Source organism: Bombina bombina, chromosome 2, assembly GCF_027579735.1.
Source record: "Bombina bombina isolate aBomBom1 chromosome 2, aBomBom1.pri, whole genome shotgun sequence".
Taxonomy (NCBI): Eukaryota; Metazoa; Chordata; class Amphibia; order Anura; family Bombinatoridae; genus Bombina; species Bombina bombina.
This window is the reverse complement of record NC_069500.1, coordinates 566,430,434-566,449,124: the sequence shown is the minus strand read 5'-3', so window position 1 is coordinate 566,449,124 and position 18,691 is coordinate 566,430,434. Positions and strand designations below refer to the sequence as shown.

At 38.0% G+C, this 18,691-nt stretch overlaps 1 protein-coding gene across 1 annotated transcript in view; it reads left to right on the top strand.

Moving 5' to 3' along the window:
- Window positions 1-18,691, top strand: part of NAA35 (N-alpha-acetyltransferase 35, NatC auxiliary subunit) — an 87,851-nt gene that overhangs the window by 50,039 nt on the left and 19,121 nt on the right. Inside the window, 9 exon segments of the mRNA XM_053702433.1 lie at window positions 141-200; window positions 389-495; window positions 579-645; window positions 8,086-8,184; window positions 8,365-8,543; window positions 9,838-9,974; window positions 10,930-10,997; window positions 11,094-11,234; window positions 12,055-12,177. Coding sequence (XP_053558408.1) covers window positions 141-200; window positions 389-495; window positions 579-645; window positions 8,086-8,184; window positions 8,365-8,543; window positions 9,838-9,974; window positions 10,930-10,997; window positions 11,094-11,234; window positions 12,055-12,177 — 981 coding nt within the window.

Here is an 18,691-nt window from a genome sequence, read left to right as displayed (position 1 = left end):
TGTGCACTGGATTTTTGTAAGTCTTAGGAAAAAATGTTTAGTGCTCCTGTTTAGTACATAACCTCTGCAATCTTAAACCTTCCAATAAATGTTTATGGTGATTTTTTTTTTTTTTTTGTTCTTCTGCCTTTGTATACCAGGATTTTTTTTGTGAATTCAGTGAACAGTCACCTTGTGTTCTCTCAAGATCTCTCTTGCAGGTAACTAACAAGTATCCGCTAATTTCAATAATGTTTATAAACTATAGGTCTATATTTTATATATAATTTCTGTAACTCAACAAGTAAAAAGAAAATGTGTGTGTACATATACTGTATGTGTCTTTGCAGCTGATTATTTATATCAATTTTGTTCTGCATTAAAAAACCTGCCATTCTTTGTTTTGAAGACTACTTTTTTAGTGGACAATAAGAAGGTATTTGGAACACATCTGATGCAAGATATGGTTAAAGATGCACTGCGCTCTTTTGTGAGTCCTCCTGTCCTTTCATCAAAGTACGTTATTTGAGAATACTGTAACTTTTCAGAACATATCCGGTCTTGTCTTTAAAGCTCTCAACTTTTTTTTTCTTTTTCAGATGTTGTTTATATAATAGCCATCAAGCAAAAGACTACATTGATTCCTTTGTGACTCATTGTGTGCGGGTGAGTAATTTGAAAACAGGCTCAATTTAAAGAGAGCCCTAATTGATATGTTGATGCTCTGATATTCATATCATTAAAAAAAAAAGTTTATAAAACGTATTTTCACCTGCCTAGATCTGCCAGTTAAGACTCATTTTGAGCGGTGAGTACTGTAGCGCTTCAGTTGAAGATAAATGGCCATAATAGTAAAAAAAAAATGCATTGTCTAATTCTTTCCAGCATATAATTTTAAGACTATTGATCCTGCGCTACTGTGTGTCAAACCCCAGCAAAGGGGTTAGACACACAGTAGAAGCACCACTAAGGACCCTCAGAGTACTGGTGGTCCAGACCGGAAGCTGCCACTAATCCAATAAGCAGTGCTAGTCACAGAACTCGGCTGTCTAACTAGCTCTGCTGATTTAATCAGCGTCAGTTTCCGCTGAGAACCAGCAGCTCTGTGGGTCCCTAGTTGTACTTTTACTGTGTGTTTATCCCCTATACGGGGGATAAATGCACAGTAGTGCAGGATCGATAGTCTGACGATGACATGATGTAACTAATTAGTGTCATTTTTCAACTTTTATGCCCCTTTAAATTGTTTAATTTCCTTCACAGTTATATACAGGGGTCAAATTAAGCAGGAACCCATGGGAACGGAGTTCCTGCACTATTTTTACAGGAGGAACTAAGTTCCCTCTAGACGGAGAACAGCACTTCAGTAAAAACGCTGCTGCTGGTGGGAGGAGCTGGAGCACAGTCTGGTTAGAGGGATAGTGAGATCCTCTAGTAATGGGCAGTAACACTTCCTACAATAAACTAAAAGTCTTTCAGCGGTCCTGCTGTGTTATAACCCCTGTTATGAATATTATATTTATTATCTTTTATTACACATGGTGCTTACATTTCTGTGTGTCTTGCTCTGGGGTTATTTAGCTCCCCTCAGCAGAAATAGGACTATTGCACCTTACATGGGTGAGACTCTGTGACAGGTGAGGATTCTCAGGCCCAAAGGCAACCATTTAATCCTTCATTGGATTTTATTTGCTTTCACTAACTAATGTGTATCGATAATATAAATACAGTGTGTGTGTGTATATACTGACTGTGTGTGTGTATGTATATATATATATATATATATATATATATATATATATATATATATATATATATATATATATATATATATATATATATATATATTTTTTTTTTTTCCTTCTAAATACTGAACCTGGCCACCAGGAGTCGACAAAGGCTTAAATATCTCCCCCACTTCCCTCATCCCCCAGTCATTCTTTTGCCTTTCGTCACAGGAGGTTGGCAGAGAAGTGTCGAAAGTTTTTGGAGTAGTTCCTTATGAGGGGTATCTGCCCTTCAGGATAGAACTGGAGTTTTAAGTAGTCTTGTCAGCCTCTCAGAGCATGGATGAAAGTTAGAGTCTGGAGATGCAGGGAGGGTCTTTATGCGAAACAATCCAAACTCAGATTAACAGCTCCTATAAGCAGTCAGCGTTGACGAGTTTTGCTGGCTGCTTTCTTCACTCAAGTCCATGTCAGAGGCGCTGCTACTATCTGTCAAACTTGAAGAACCGTGTTGCTGTTCCACGGATAGGATTGATTTTACACACACATTAACGATAGACAGGGTCTCAGTGGGACTCCTAAATGTTTATGGGATCGAGGGTTAATATCTCCCGAGGGAGATTATTGAACATTGGGGTCATTTTAATCATGTTTGTTATGTGATTTTGACTGCGTATGTGTACGGAGACATTTTAGGCTCTTAGGCTATTATGGAACATACAGGTTATAGTGCTGCACAGTTTTATTAAGCTGGCGCGCTTTTACTTAGCAGGGGTGGTCCTGCATAAGGCACCATGTGACTAGGCGTAGTCACATCTTGTTTCCGATTCCTGGCCGAGTGGCTGCGGAGAAGAGCTAATTTCTCTACCTGTCTGGGTCATAGAAGGTGGTGAGTGCCCCAGCTATTGGGGGTTAGAGGTGCCAGTTGTGTTTTTGTCTAAAATCTATTAATTAAGATTATGGAGGATTCTGATATAGAGGATTCCTCCGATACAGATTTTGATACCTGTGTATGTTGTGAGGAGGACCGGGTAAACCAGCCTCCTCAATTATGTTCCGTATTCCGCAATAGGGGGTGTTCAAACAATGTTGAGATGTTAGAGACCACTGAGCCGTCTACCTCTGTGGATTCCTCGTCCCGTGAGGTACGTCCGCTAGAATCTTATCCTACACAAGCAGTTTCCCTAAGTGCCATTACTCCTTCGTCTGAGGGAGACTTTTTTCCGCCAGAGGTTACTGCGCTTTTTCTCATGGCCATCTCTATGGCTTTAGCGAGTTTGCCTCTTTCTCCTACGTGTAAGCGAGGGGTTAGTCTGTGCTCTCTTTCACATGGGCCGTTGTGTAAAATGGCAACACTACCAGATCAGTTATCGGGGGGGGGGGGGGCAGTTCCCTCTGAGGCTTCGGTGGTAGAACCTCCGGGGTTGGAATCGCCTGTTTTGATTCCTCCGTCTGCAGAGGATTTGGCGTTTAGACTTAGATTGGCCTGCCTGCATTTACTTCTGTGAGAGATTTTGTTGATATTAGAGGTTCCTAGTCCTGATTCGTCAGTCGACTCTGTCCCCTCTATCGGATAACGATCTTGCTTAGACGCATGGAAGGGGTTGGATCCTCTTCTTTATCGTCCGTATGTATATAGTTATAAAATCCCAGTCCCAAGCTCTATGGGGGGGGGGTCTGTGTTATTCCCTTTTGAATTTAACTGATTTCTTAATCAGTTTCCGATAGTTTTTTATTTTTAAGAGCTCAGGATTCTTGTGGTCCCTTTCTTTTGGAGGTTCGTCACTTGGGTTGTTTTGTTCGACTTTGTTGGTCGTGACTATTGGCTTCCTCAGGGTGATGATTCCCTCGATTTTATAGATCTTATTTTCTTTATTTATCTCAGTTTTCCTAGCACTGCTGGAATTTATGATTATGACATTTATTTTTGGTTTATGACAGATGCATCTTACCCTTGATGGACGGGCAGGTCCTGTTTTGGGTAATTGTTCAGTCTGTTTATTCTTTCGAGTCATTATGGTCCAGCAGAGCAGGTCCTATTTATCAAGGAGGACAGACAGAACCTGTCGTCCTAGGCCTTCTGGATGCTGGATCACATGGGTTCGGAGGTCCTAGAGGCCAGGATGAGTTTTTTTATTCCACCCTGCTGGAAACCCTTGGAGTCTATTACTCATCTTTGCTTAGAGAGAACCCTAGGTTCTCTCTACTAGGATGTCTTATCTGACTAAAGCAGTCCAGTGTAGCCTGATGGTTATCTTTGCGGCTGTGCATCTCAAAGGTGGAGGGATCGAATCCAGCTGCTGTCACTGGATGACCATTTCACCATTCTTGTTCAACATGGTCTGGTTATGGGGCGTTGGTTTCTCAAATCCGCGTTTTGATCCTAAGTCTTGGGATTTGGGGTTTTTATGTGACAGTAGCCTATTTCTAGGCTTATGGTGGCTCCTGAGTCTTGGTGTTCTGGTTTTCCATCAGAATTTGGATTGCTTCTTCCGTTTTCCATCAATCAGGGGTGGACTTAGACTGAGGTCTAGTGTGGCGCCAGGTTAGATCCTTGAATGCGCTTTGACAAAACAAAGTCTCTAGACCTCACTAGCCTGGAATCCTTTTGGCACACTCTAAAAAAAGCGTGATCCTCTCACAGAAGCTAAATTTAAGATACAACAGAATCAATACATAGAGAGTGGCGCCCATAAAACAAACAGGCTAAAGGATATAAAAATAAAACCTATAAAGGGTATTAACACAATATGTGTGTATTAAACCTATAAGGGGTTTATGCAATTAGCTATTCACGCAATAGGCTATTCACGCAATATGAATAAAATAGTACCTTTCTACCTTTCTATGAGTAAATGTAAGAACAAATATATATAAAATAGGTATCTTCCAATAATTAAAATGAACAAAGGATAGAATTTTATAATTTAAAATATATATAGTGTCTAAACAGAATATTCCTGCAGCTGTAAGCGTTAAAAAATTATTAATGGTTGCAACTTTGTATCCACTTGGGTTATAGCCAAATGAAATTGTGTCAAGTTCCTTTTGGTGTGTTACTGTTGCACTTTTCGTGTGTCAATTTACAGTACCTTATATCCTTGATGTTATCCCCCTTGGTTCTTACTGTATCGGGGTGGCTCTGTGTATATCGTAAGCAGCGTTCTCCAACCGTTACTCCGTCTGTGGGGTCACGTGGCTCTTAAGTAGCCAATCTCTGTGTTGATCTTCTATTTGAAAAAAGTGCTGAAAGTAAAACGATTCTTCACTCGGATTTACTGAGTAGTTTGTATAAAGGAGTGAACGTTTCTTAGTCACAAGATATTAACAGAGTGTTTCAGACCAGCTTCCAATCCGCTGTCTGTGATGGCTTTTGTATCTGTCGGCTTCTCTGCTCCGTGTTCACCCGGGTCTTCCAGATAGGAGAAAAGCGTGTTTTGTTGTTATTTCAGGTATCACCCGGCAATTGTAGACCAGCTTCAAGTCAGCTGTCTCTGTATGGGTTTTTCACATCCGTCACTTATCTACGCGTTTAAGCATCTAAACGATGCCTTTATCAAGATGACGGGATGTAGATAGTTGCCATGGATATAAAAGACCGGCAACTATCTACATCCTATCAAATTATGACTTGTCAGATAATTTCCTTTCCTTCAATACAGGGAGAGTCCACAGCTCCTGTCCGTGCTCTCTGGTGGGCGGCCCTAAATTTTAAATTGTTTTCTTCTGGCATCTTTTGACCCTGCTATTTCTCCTACTGTTCCTTGTTCCCTCTGCAGAATGACTGGGGGATGAGGGAAGTGGGGGAGGTATTTAAGCCTTTGGCTGGAGTGTCTTTGCTTCCTCCTGGTGGCCAGGTTCTGTATTAGTCATAATATATATATATATATATATATATATATATATATATATATATATATATATATATATATATATATATATATATATATATATATATATATATATATATATATATATATATATACACAATAGTAATTGTGAGGGAGGATGGAAGTCTTGGTAAGATCCCACGCTTTTTTTTTTTGTTTGTTTTCTTTTGTAGGACTTGATCCCTGGTTATAAATGAGGTGTCTGGTGGGGAATGGGGAAACTGTTGCTGAATTAGATAGACTGACCAGTTGGACACTTTTTTTATTTTTTAAATAGGTTCATTACTTTACATTGGTTAACCTCATTCCTTTTTATGAACAATTGTTAGCCACAGATCAATGCAAATCTATTTCATGTGACTATAGAAATATGATGCGTTCACAAGTTCAGTGTTTCTATAATGCATATCTTAGATTGTCTACTTTAGGAAGAGGTAAAACTTATATTACAGCATTTTTTTATTTAAAATTAAAAGCACATTTTTCAGTTTACTTTTAGGTTTCTAAAATATTTTTATTTATAATTTGTCACAATATTACACTACCCATATCTGATATAGAATATTATTTAACATGTTCCCGACCCCCTGTACTTACAGCCGTAGGTCAGGTGCACACATGTATTTACCTACAATGCCTTGCAAAAGTATTCACCCCCCTTGGCATTTTTCGTGTTTTGTTGCCTCAACCTGGAATTAACATGGATTGTTTGAGGATTTGTATCATTTAATTTACAGAACATGCCCACAACTTTGAAGATGTTTTTTTTATTATTGTGAAGCAAACAACAAATAGGACAAAATAACAGAAAAAGTCAATGTGCGTAACTATTCACCCCCCTAAAGTCAATACTTTGTAAAGCCACCTCCAAGTCGCTTTGGATAAGTCTCTATGAGCTTGCCACATCTTACCATTGGGATTTTTGCCCATTCCTCCTTGCAAAACTGCTCCAGCTCCTTCAAGTTGGATGGTTTGCGCTTGTGAACAGCAAGTCTGACCACAGATTTTCTATTGGATTGCGGTCTGGGTTTTGACTAGGCCATTCCAACACATTTACATGTTTCCCCTTAAACCACTCAAGTGTTGCTTTAGCAGTGTGTTTGGGGCATTGTCCTGCTGGAAGGTAAACCTCCGTCCTAGCCTCAAATCATGCACAGAGTGGTACAGGTTTTGCTCAAGAATATCCCTGTATTTAGCACCATCCATCTTTCCCTCAATTCTGACCAGTTTCCTAGTCCCGGCTGCTGAAAAACATCCCCACAGCATGATGCTGCCACCACCATGTTTCACTGTGTGGATGGTGTTCTTTGGGTGATTTGATGTGTTGGGTTTGCGCCAGACATAGCTTTTTCTTTGATGGCCGAAAAGTTAAATTTTAGTGTCATCAGACCAGAGCACCTTTCTCCATACATTCTGGGAGTCTCCCACATGCCTTTTCACAGACTCAAAACGTGCCATTTTGTTTTTTGCTGAAAGTAATGGCTTTCTTCTGACCACTTTGCCATAAAGCCCAACTCTATGGAGAATACGGCTTATTGTCGTCCTATGTACAGATACTCCAGTCTCTGCTGTGGAACTCTGCAGCTCCTCCAGGGTTACCCTAGGTCTCTATGCTGCCTCTCTGATTAATTCCCTCCTTGCCCGGTCCATGAGTTTTGGTGGGCGGCCGTCTCTTGGCAGGTTTGCTGTTGTGCCATGTTCTTTCCATTTTGGTTATGAAAGATTTGATGGTGCTCTTGGGGATCATCAAAGATTTGGATATTTTTTTTATAACCTAACCCTTAGACACTTAGATTGCACACAGGTGGACATCATTTCACTAATTATGTGACTTCTGAAGGTAATTGGTTGCACCAGAGCTTTTTATGGGCTTCATAACAAAGGGGGTGAATACATACGCACATGCCAATTTTCTGTTTTCTATTTCTAAAAAAATTGTTTTATGTATATATTTTTCTCATTTCACTTCATCAACTTAGACTATTGTGTTCTGATCCATAACATAAAATTCAGATTAATAAAACATTGAACTTAAGGCTGTAATGTAACAAAATAGGTAAAAAGTCAAGGGGGGTGAATACCTTTGCAAGGCATTGTACTTTGCCTCCTCAGACTACTCCCAATGTGTTTCTTGTCACCAGCACTCAGAGATTCTGCTAGAGACATAGCTATGTGTGTGACTGTTGTATGTGCAGTGGTTCAAAGGCATGTTCATTTATTCAAGAACCGAGGAGAGAATCATTTTTGGCATGCAGATTGCAGTAACGCTTCAAATAGTATTTAAAATGTAGTGCAATCATTTCAAATATAAATTGTATATCTCTTTAAGACCCTAGTGATTTGTCCTAACATTGTATACTTAAAGCCCCAAGTTAAAATGATTAGGCCTTGCTGTTGTTGCTATTATTTTTATTTGTATGGACTATAAGTAAACATATTCTGGAAACAAATGGGCTTTACCTTTTTATTTATTTGCTATTGTTTTTAAGCCATTCTGCAGCTTGATTCAGATCCATGGGCACAATAGAGCACGACAGAGAGATAAACTGGGACATATTTTGGAAGATTTTGCCACTTTACAAGATGAGGTAGGCAAATATTGTTTTTCCTTTAACTGTTTGTAATTGTCCTCCTATGGGAAAAATGAACTATGGTTAATTGGGGTATTTTGTTGCTAAGTTAATGAGTTTTGCTTTATTTTACGTTAATTACTGGGGTCTACTGTTTATGTGGTTTCTTGTATTTCTGATTTTGTTTGTTCACACTAGGCTGAAAAGGTAGATGCAGCTCTTCACAGCATGCTACTAAAGCAAGAACCACAGAGGCAACATTTGGCCTGCTTGGGAACCTGGGTTCTTTACCATAATTTGAGGATAATGATCCAGTATCTGTTGAGTGGATTTGAACTCGAGCTCTATAGCATGCATGAATACTACTACATTTACTGGTAAGTTATACACACAAAACAAAAAATTAATACTGAAAACCCAGGAGCCGCCAACCTTACTATAACTTTGTCAGAAACTTCCCCTTGCAACGTAATTTTCCTTTTTATGCTTCCCTTTTTTTACAATAATTCTTCCATTGGGTTTCCCCTCTACTGTAAAACTTATCACTATACCTGCTGATGATACTGTACTGTAAGATTGGTTTCCTATTCATATTAATGTGCTTCCAATTACTTTTTATACCAGCTGCAGTGTTAAATGTGCAGGAAATTGCTCCTTTGGGTTTTATTTTCCTTTGACATAGTTGTTTTTGCTCATTGAAACCACAACCCATTGTTCTAGAGAACATGCCCATTCATATGGACTGAATGGAAGAGAAGACCTCATCTTATCCCTTTATAAACAAAGGCCTCATCTCTTTCTCTATAGAAAGATCATTACTTAGGTATTGCAATTTTCATTATCAATTGCTTGAATAAGCCTGGTGTAATATCCAATACATTTAATGCTTTATAATATGCATCAGTGTTCTCCTCGGGACGTTTTTAGCGGGTGCACCACCCAGCTGATTTTACTGACCACCCGGCTAAAATTAGCGAATATTAAAAATGCTCAGATTAACATTAAATACATAACACAAGAAGCCGGGCAGAATCACAGGGACAAGTTACAAGACTATTGAATCTTATGCCTTTTTGTATGAACTTGGGACCACATCACTTTAGTACTTTAAAGACTTATTGGACATTATATTTTCATATATACAATCGTGTCTCCTTGGTTCATTATTATTAATTTATTCACCACTTTGTTTGGTTCATATTAACTTTGTCCATATGTTTAACTTTGGCACCCCCTAGAGCACATTTTAGTATATTTTATATTTATATTTATATATATATATATATATATATATATATATATATATATATATATCTGTGTGTGTGTGTGTGTGTGAAGAATCCGCAATAACCAGTTAATTAACTCAGTCAAGTTTGTTGTAAAGGCTTTTTATAATATAGATCATTGTTAATCTTGGGGACTAAAAGAACAATCGTGTATTTTCACAGGGTATTTCATCCTTTGAATATTATGTCTGATGGTTTAACCTTTCAGCAGAGAGAGTCTCAATATCAGATGCGAGATTAAAATAATCCTCTCATTTTACATTTGAGTCTCCTTTTTAAGAACCAAGAGAGCTTCACTTTGTGGGTGTTTTTTTTTTTTTCTACACAGAAACAGTGGATTTGTGGTCATATCTCCCATTTTATTGTGAAATGTGTTCTCTTGCAGGTACCTCTCTGAATTTCTTTATGCTTGGTTGATGTCCACGTTAAGTCGAGCAGATAGCTCGCAGATGGCAGAAGAAAGGATAATGGAGGAACAACAAAAGGGCCGGAGCAGCAAAAAAACAAAGAAAAAAAAGAAAGGTAACTTATTTTAACAGAGAATGTTTCACGTTTCTTCAGTGAGTTATATTGTGCTGGAGCTTGATATAGGAACAGACTTATGCTGCAGAACATAATGTAAATATGTTTTTATAATGGTGACGGCATATCTTTAGCACAGTGTCTTTTTGTTTCATTCTTGCTGTATAAGACCTTAATCAGACCCACACTGGTTAGTACACTAGCTTATAGTTTATGCATAAATCTGTGAAATACTCTCCACGTATGCATAAAGGGAAAATATTTGTTGTTTGTACATATTCAGAGTTGTAGTTTTTATATAAGATTTTGATTTCTATCTATACCTACTGTATATTTAAGGACATACAGCAGGGGATTTTTAATGCAACGCAATACATATTTTTTTTAAAGAATATCACATCATTATGTAGAACAAGTGAACTTTGTATACTACAGCCTTGAACCTGTTAATTCGTTAAGAAATAATGTATTTAGGACTAATATACTGACTAATGTTTACAGGTCACAATGGAGTAATGTATAAGCTTCTTTAAAAAATTCTCCCAGACAACCTAAGCCTTTCTACAGATATAAAACCCACATTTTTTTCTTTCATGATTCAGATAGAGCGAGGGATTTTAAACAACTTTTCAATTTACTTTTATTTCAATTGTTTTGTTCTTTTGGCATCCTTGGTTAAAAAAGGATACCTAGGTAGGCTAAGGAGCTACTGATTGGTGAGCCAATAACATGAGGCATATATGTGCAACCACCAAACGCGTTAACTAATTCCTAGTAGTTCTTTGCTGCTTCTACAGCAAAGGATACCAAGAGAATGAAGCAAATTAGATAACATAAGTAAATTGGAAAGCTGTTTAAAATTGTATGTTCTATCTTAATCATGAATAAACATTTTGGGTTTCATGTCGCTTTAACTTCACTAAAACTTTGTGTTATGTGTTAAATGTTTCCACAGTTAGACCACTGAGTAAAGAGATCACTCTAAGCCAAGCATATCAGAACATGTGTGCTGGGATGTACAAGGTAATGAGCACATTAACCTAAACCCTAACTTAGCCTATGTTTCACTAATTACTAGTATCTGAACAATCATTTTTCTTTTTTTATTATGATCCCCAGACAATGATTGCGTTTGATATGGACGGCAAAGTCAGGAAACCAAAGTTTGAGCTGGATAGTGAACAAGTTCGGTATGAGCACCGGTTTGCTCCATTTAACAGTGTTATCACACCTCCACCAGTGCACTACTTACAATTCAAGGTGCTATACTTTAAACATTCTTGTAGCTGAAATGCATTATTAATCATTTTTAAAGGGACAGTAAAGTCAAATTAGATTTGTATGATGCAGATAGAGCATAAAGTTTTAAGAAACTTTCCAATTTACTTCCATTATCAAATTTTGTCTATTTTTTATATAGAAACTTTGAGGCACCAGTTTCTACTGAGCATGTGCACAAGTTCATAGGTTATACATATACTAGTCTGTGATTGGCTGATGGCTGTCACATAAAACAGGGGTTCAGAAAATGGGGGGAGGGGGAATACATTTGTCAGAAAGAAAAATATCTGCTTATTTGAAATTAAATTCAAAGTTTTATTACATTGTCTTTATTATGCACCCCCCCCCCCCCCGTTAAGTAGCTGTAGAGGGCCAGCTTTCATAACCACTTACAACCACTTACACTACATTTTCTCCCTTTAGAGCAAGTGCTTCCTTATGCATATTCTCTTGTTAACTCGTTATATATGTAATACATTAGGCAAAGAACAATCTTGTTTTTTTCTTGTTGTTTTGGGCTTCACTTGCTTTTTTCCCTCCAACATGGCCCATGCAAATATTAGGTTTGTCCTCTAAATATTATAGATTTTATAAATAGACAGCAATCATTTCTTTAAAAAAAAAATACACTGTTGATCTATTGTATACCTTTGATCTATGTGTAATATACATTTTTTGAAAAATAGGCTACGTACTGATTTTTAAATGTATTTTTAACTGTATTTGGATGTTTATTATAATAATGTGCATTATCCTGCATGAATGTGACATTTGGTTCCTTCTGACTTTTATGTTAAAGGAAATGTCTGATTTGAACAAATATAGTCCGCCACCTCAGTCTTCAGACCTGTACATGGCAGCCAGCAAACATTTTCAACAAGCAAAAATGATTTTAGAGAATATTCCTAATCAGGATCTTGAGGTGAGATTTTCCTTTTCATGGATTCATTTAGCAGGATATGAAACTCCAAAATCAAATCCCACATAAAAAAAGGTTTAATTAAGCATGTTAAATAGTTATAAAACATTTATTTTTATTCTGGTCTTTCCAGACGTCCAGCAGTGCCCTAACCCTCAACTGACGTAGACTCATACAATTAGTGTTAATGGTGAATAGATCGGAAATTACTTAATGTTCCTTTCTGAGCATAAATCCATCATTTGAAAGATATTTAGTGACACACCTTGTGTAAAATTAGCTTTCTTTCCTAAGATACAGTGAGTCCACGGAATCATCAATTACTGTTGGGAATATCACTCGTGGCCAGCAGGAGGAAGCAAAGAACACCACAGCAAAGCTGTTATATGTCACTTCCCTTCCCACAATCCCCAGTTATTCTCTTTGCCTTCGGTGCAAGGAGGAGGTGAAGTTTTGGTGTCTGAAGAATATTTTATTATTTTTAAAGCTAGAGTAGGTTTGCTCTGACCTTTCCTCTCAAGATTGGGTCTAACTGTACTCCACGTTAGTCTCTTCAGTAAGGCAGTGGAAGTTCTAATGGTCCGGTTGATAGCTTAACCATCTTGCAACCAGAGTGTCAGGTCTCCCTGTGCCTTTAACTACTTTGTCCCGCCTCTCATCACCTTCCCATAAAGGTTTGACACTTACACCTGAACCTTGCTTGTTTATTGAAGTTAGTTTGCTTTCTCAGCTTACCTGCAAACAACCAGACTATGCAAGTGGAATCTACTTCAATCAAAGCTCCTGGATTCTTCGTTGAACTAATCTAAAGATCTACTTCTAAAAAGCTTGCAAGATATATTTCAAAACTCATATCCTTAAACTCTTTCTAGAGTGAAGTTAATTTACTAAAAGCCTGCTTCTTGATTTCTGCAGCTGATCCACAACATCAAGCCACGCTGCATTTGTTTTCTACCTTTAAAGCCGCCTGTATCAACTGTCAACTAAACTCACAGTGCTAACGGCCTGAACCGCAAGTATTTCTTTACAATAACTTCTTGATACAGACTGTATAGACTTTGTAAATACATCTAGCATTACCTTGTTCATATTTCAATCACTGTCTGCAGCATTTCACACCGCTGCTCTGTGAAGTTAACACTGGTCTCCGCCTCCAGCTGTGTGCTCAAAAGAGACTGCTATTTTTCTGTGTTAAAGTGCCACATTTTCTCTTACATGCATCAGTTGCTAGCAATAACGATATTCTGTTACATTCTGTAATTCTTGTATGCTGTACATCTTTAACAAGGTATCTTAAGCAAACACTGAAAAGAGGCTTATTGCTACAAATAACTTCACTGAATTTAATTAAGTCTGTCTTGCTGACATTTTACTGCTACAAATAAAAGTGCTGTTCTAACATTGTCTTCACTCATAAAGAAAAACATTGTGAGTTGAAGTAAAGGAACAGCTACAAATTCAATATTTTATTGAATTATAAAAGCAGTCATAACAGAATAAACAAGCCTTTAAAAGTTAACCCTATAATTCCAAAATGGATCCTGCATCTTTAACAAATGAAATCACATCACTAAATCAGAAGGTTGATATCCTAGCTCAGGGATTAACAACTGTACAGTTTTGTCTGGGGCTCTCTGAACACCTAAAAGACGAATTGTCAAGAATTGAATTCCCAGAAACTTTGGAGGCTCTCATAAAAACCTGTATAGCAATGGATAGAAGATACAGGGAAAGGCGTGCAGAAAAAACTCCATCTGACTTCTATCCTAAGAAAGTCTATAGCTCTCATGTTGAAAAGACTCACCCAACTCCAGTACCTATGGAAATAGGAGTTATGAAAGGCCCTCTTTCTCAAGATGAGAAGATACGCAGGCGTACACTGAATCTCTGCATGAATTGCGGTAATAAAGAACATAATGTAACAAGCTGTCCTATCTTGACTCGACAAAAAAAGGGTAAGATACTTATTGTCAATCCACAAATTGATTCGCTACCCAAAACTCATTTAACAATATCATTGTCTTTACAGTGGGACCAACTAATTCTCAAGAATGAGGCCATGATCGACTCCGGAGCATATGGAATGTTTATGGATCATGGTTTTGTATCCAAAAATAAAATTCCTTGTGTGATTAAGCATCAACCTGTTTTTGTTAAAGTTATTGACGGTTCTTCTTATTTAAAGGGGCCAATAACTCGCCACACTATACCCATTTTAGTTACTTGTTCAGAAGGTCATAAAGAGTATATTTCATTTGATTTCTTACCCACTTCCTTACACTCTATCATACTTGGGTATCCATGGTTACAAAAACAACCCCAACATAAATTGGTCTGAGAATACCTGTCAATTTAACTCTATCTATTGCACCTCTACTTGCTTCCCATACGTTCAAATACTACACGCTCAAAGTCATATTCCAGTAGAATACACAGATTTCTCTGATGTATTTGATCTCAAAGAAGCCGAAAATTTGCCCCCTCATAGACCATACGACTGTCTTATTGACACAAAACCCAGGTCTATCATACCTTTTGGGCGCATATTTCCATTATCAGTTAAAGAGCTGAAACATCTCAGAGAATATCTGGATGACAATCTTAGAAAAGACTTAATTTCCACATCCACATCATCTGCTGCAGCTGGTATATTCTTTGTAACTAATAAGGACACTACGTCCAATAATTGATTATAGAGCTCTAAATGCCATAACTATAAAAAATAGATATCCGTTACCACTCATCCCCGAACTTCTTGAAAGATTGACAGATGCCTCTATCTTCACTAAATTAGACCTTAAGGGGGCATACAACCTCATTCGTATGAGGAAAGGGGATGAGTGGAAAACTGCTTTTAGAACACGCTACGGATTGTTTCAATACAATGTGATGCCCTTTGGATTAACCAATGCTCCAGCCACCTTTCAGTTTTTTATTAATTACATTTTTAAAGACCTGTTAGATGTCTGTGTAGTAATATATCTTGATGATATTTTAATATACTCTAAAAACAAATCAGACCATGTCAGACACGTAAGGTGGGTGTTAACAAGACTCTGAGAGCACAGATTATACGCCAAATTCGATAAGTGTGAGTTCCACGTAAACACAATTAAATTTCTAGGTTATATCATAACACCAAATGGAATCCACATGGATCCTGTGAAGGTAGAATCTATCTTAAACTGGCCAGCTCCTTCATCCTTAAAATCTTTACAAAGATTCCTTGGTTTTTCAAATTTTTATTGGAGATTTATTAACAATTTCTCATCCATTGTTCATCTGCTTACGAAACTTACTGGAAAAAATAAATTCAAATGGTCTCCAGAGGCTCAGACAGCTTTTGACGAATTGAAAAGATGTTTCTCCTCAGCCCCAACTTTACAACTTCCAGACCCTGAAGCAAATTTCACACTTGAGGTTGATGCTTCCAACATTGGATTAGGGGCAATCCTATCTCAACAAAGGACCCACTCAAATGAGCGACATCCAATTGCTTTCTACTCACGTCTTCTCTCCATGGCTGAAAGAAATTACTCGGTTGGAGATCTTGAATTACTCGCCATAAAGAGCGCACTTGAACACTGGAGGCATCTGTTAGAAGGGTCAAACAAACCTTTTCTTGTTTTAACAGACCATAAAAATTTACAATATTTAAAAAAGAACAAAACACTCTCATCCAGGCAAGTACGTTGGTCACTCTTCTTTGATCGCTTCAATTTTAATATCGACTACAGACCCAGATCGAAAAATATTCAAGCAGATGCTTTATCTAGGGCCTTCGAGTTCTTCCCTGACCGTGAAGAACCCCAAAACATTTTACCCACTCATAAATTTCTGTCATATGCTACCACTTTACAATCTGAATTGCTCAACGCTCAAAATAAGGACACCAACATTCCTTCCACCTGCTTCAAATATCATACATCAGGTCTATACTATCATAAAAATCTCCTATATGTTCTGCATTCTCTAAGAAAGGAAATGCTTCACAACTTCCACGATTTACCCCTATCTGGACATCCGGGTATTACTAAGACCGAAAAGTTTCTTACAAGAGTATTCTGGTGGCCCGGTCTTAAGAAAGATGTATATGAATATGTCACAAATTGTCAAATCTGTGCCCAAAGCAAAAAAGATCATCCTAAACCTTTCGGGTTATTGAATCCTTTACCTATTCCAGACACTCCATGGCAAACGATCAGTATGGATTTCATAGTAGATCTACCTCCTTCCAATAGCTTTACAACCCTACTTGTTGTCATAGACCATTTAACTCGAATGGCACACTTTATTCCATTGAAGAAAATCCCTAATGCGGTCACGACAGCTAATGTCTTTTTCTCTCAAATAGTTAGACTACATGGATTACCAACATCTATTATATCAGATCGTGGCACTCAGTTCACGTCAAAGTTCTGGAAGGAACTGTGTTGTTTACTAAAAGTTACTCCTAAGTACACTACTGCTATTCATCCCCAAACAAATGGGTTAACGGAACGGTTAAACCAGACTTTGGAGCAGTACCTCCGTTGCTATGTATCCCATCTTCAGGAAGGTTGGTCCGATTGGATTTCTATGGCTGAATTCGCCTACATCAACTCACCAAACTCTTCAACAAAAACTTCTCCATTTTTTGCTTCCTATGGTTTTCATCCCATGTCTTTGCCAAATATCCTTCCGTCCTCAAATTCACCCCATGTCACCGATTACCTCTCTGAAATCAGAAATTCTCTTTCGTCTCTGAAAAAACATCTTGAGAATGCAAAGGCAAAACAAAAAGTGTACTACGACAAGAAACATTCCCCCTCTCCAACTTACAAAGTGAATGACTTAGTCTGGCTATCTACCCGAAACCTCAAACTCAAGGTTCCATGTAAAAAATTGGCTAACCAATTTATAGGACCATTCAGGATTAAAAAAATAATCAACTCCAACGCAGTAGTCCTACATCTACCTCCTGCTCTCCGGATACATCCATCCTTCCACGTTTCCCTGTTGAAACCTCATCTAGGAGTTCCAACCTCAGACCCTTCACATTTTGATTCCTCTCATTCTGTGGTTGATGATTCCCTTGAATATGAAGTGGACTCCATGTTGGACTCTAGAATTCGGTGGAGGAGGTTGGAGTATCTTGTTCATTGGACAGGTTACGGTCCTGAGGAGGATTCGTGGATACCCCTCCGTGACATACACGCTCCTCAATTGTTACATGATTTTCATTTGATGTTTCCCTCCAAACCTGGACTGACTCTTCGTAGGGGGGTTTCTTGAAGAGGGGGATCAGTCAGGTCTCCCTGTGCCTTTAACTACTTTGTCCCGCCTCTCATCACCTTCCCATAAAGGTTTGACACTTACACCTGAACCTTGCTTGTTTATTGAAGTTAGTTTGCTTTCTCAGCTTACCTGCAAACAACCAGACTATGCAAGTGGAATCTACTTCAATCAAAGCTCCTGGATTCTTCTTTGAACTAATCTAAAGATCTACTTCTAAAAAGCTTGCAAGATATATTTCAAAACTCATATCCTTAAACTCTTTCTAGAGTGAAGTTAATTTACTAAAAGCCTGCTTCTTGATTTCTGCAGCTGAACCACAACATCAAGCCACGCTGCATTTGTTTTCTACCTTTAAAGCCGCCTGTATCAACTGTCAACTAAATTCACAGTGCTAACGGCCTGAACCGCAAGTATTTCTTTACAATAACTTCTTGATACAGACTGTATAGACTTTGTAAATACATCTAGCATTACCTTGTTCATATTTCAATCACTGTCTGCAGCATTTCACACCGCTGCTCTGTGAGGTTAACACTGGTCTCCGCCTCCAGCTGTGTGCTCAAAAGAGACTGCTATTTTTCTGTGTTAAAGTGCCACATTTTCTCTTACATGCATCAGTTGCTAGCAATAACGATATTCTGCTACATTCTGTAATTCTTGTATGCTGTACATCTTTAACAAGGTATCTTAAGCAAACACTGAAAAGAGGCTTATTGCTACAAATAACTTCACTGAATTTAATTAAGTCTGTCTTGCTGACATTTTACTGCTACAAATAAAAGTGCTGTTCTAACATTGTCTTCGCTCATAAAGAAAAACATTGTGAGTTGAAGTAAAGGAACAGCTACAAATTCAATATTTTATTGAATTATAAAAGCAGTCATAACACAGAGGGTTGAGCTTTTGAATCTAGCTGCAGTTGATTTTCCCTTCACTTTTCAGTGACTCTCTGTATGGTGGGAATTGGTCTGATGGTTTCCATGGACATTATTTTCTTTTTGCTATTTTCCATACAATGGAGATCATTCGGATCTGTCTCAGGAGATAGGTCTAGATCAATCATCAAGAGACTTTATCCCATGGTGTTTTTTCAGGAGTATCTGTCTCAGGGTGAGTGCTTCAGGAGACATTCCTGGGTGATGTGACCACGGACGTCAGCCTGCTGGGTTGGGAAGCAGTCTGGGACTTATTTAAGGCATGGAAGTGTCTGCTTTCCTCTTTAACATCTTGGAGTTGAAAG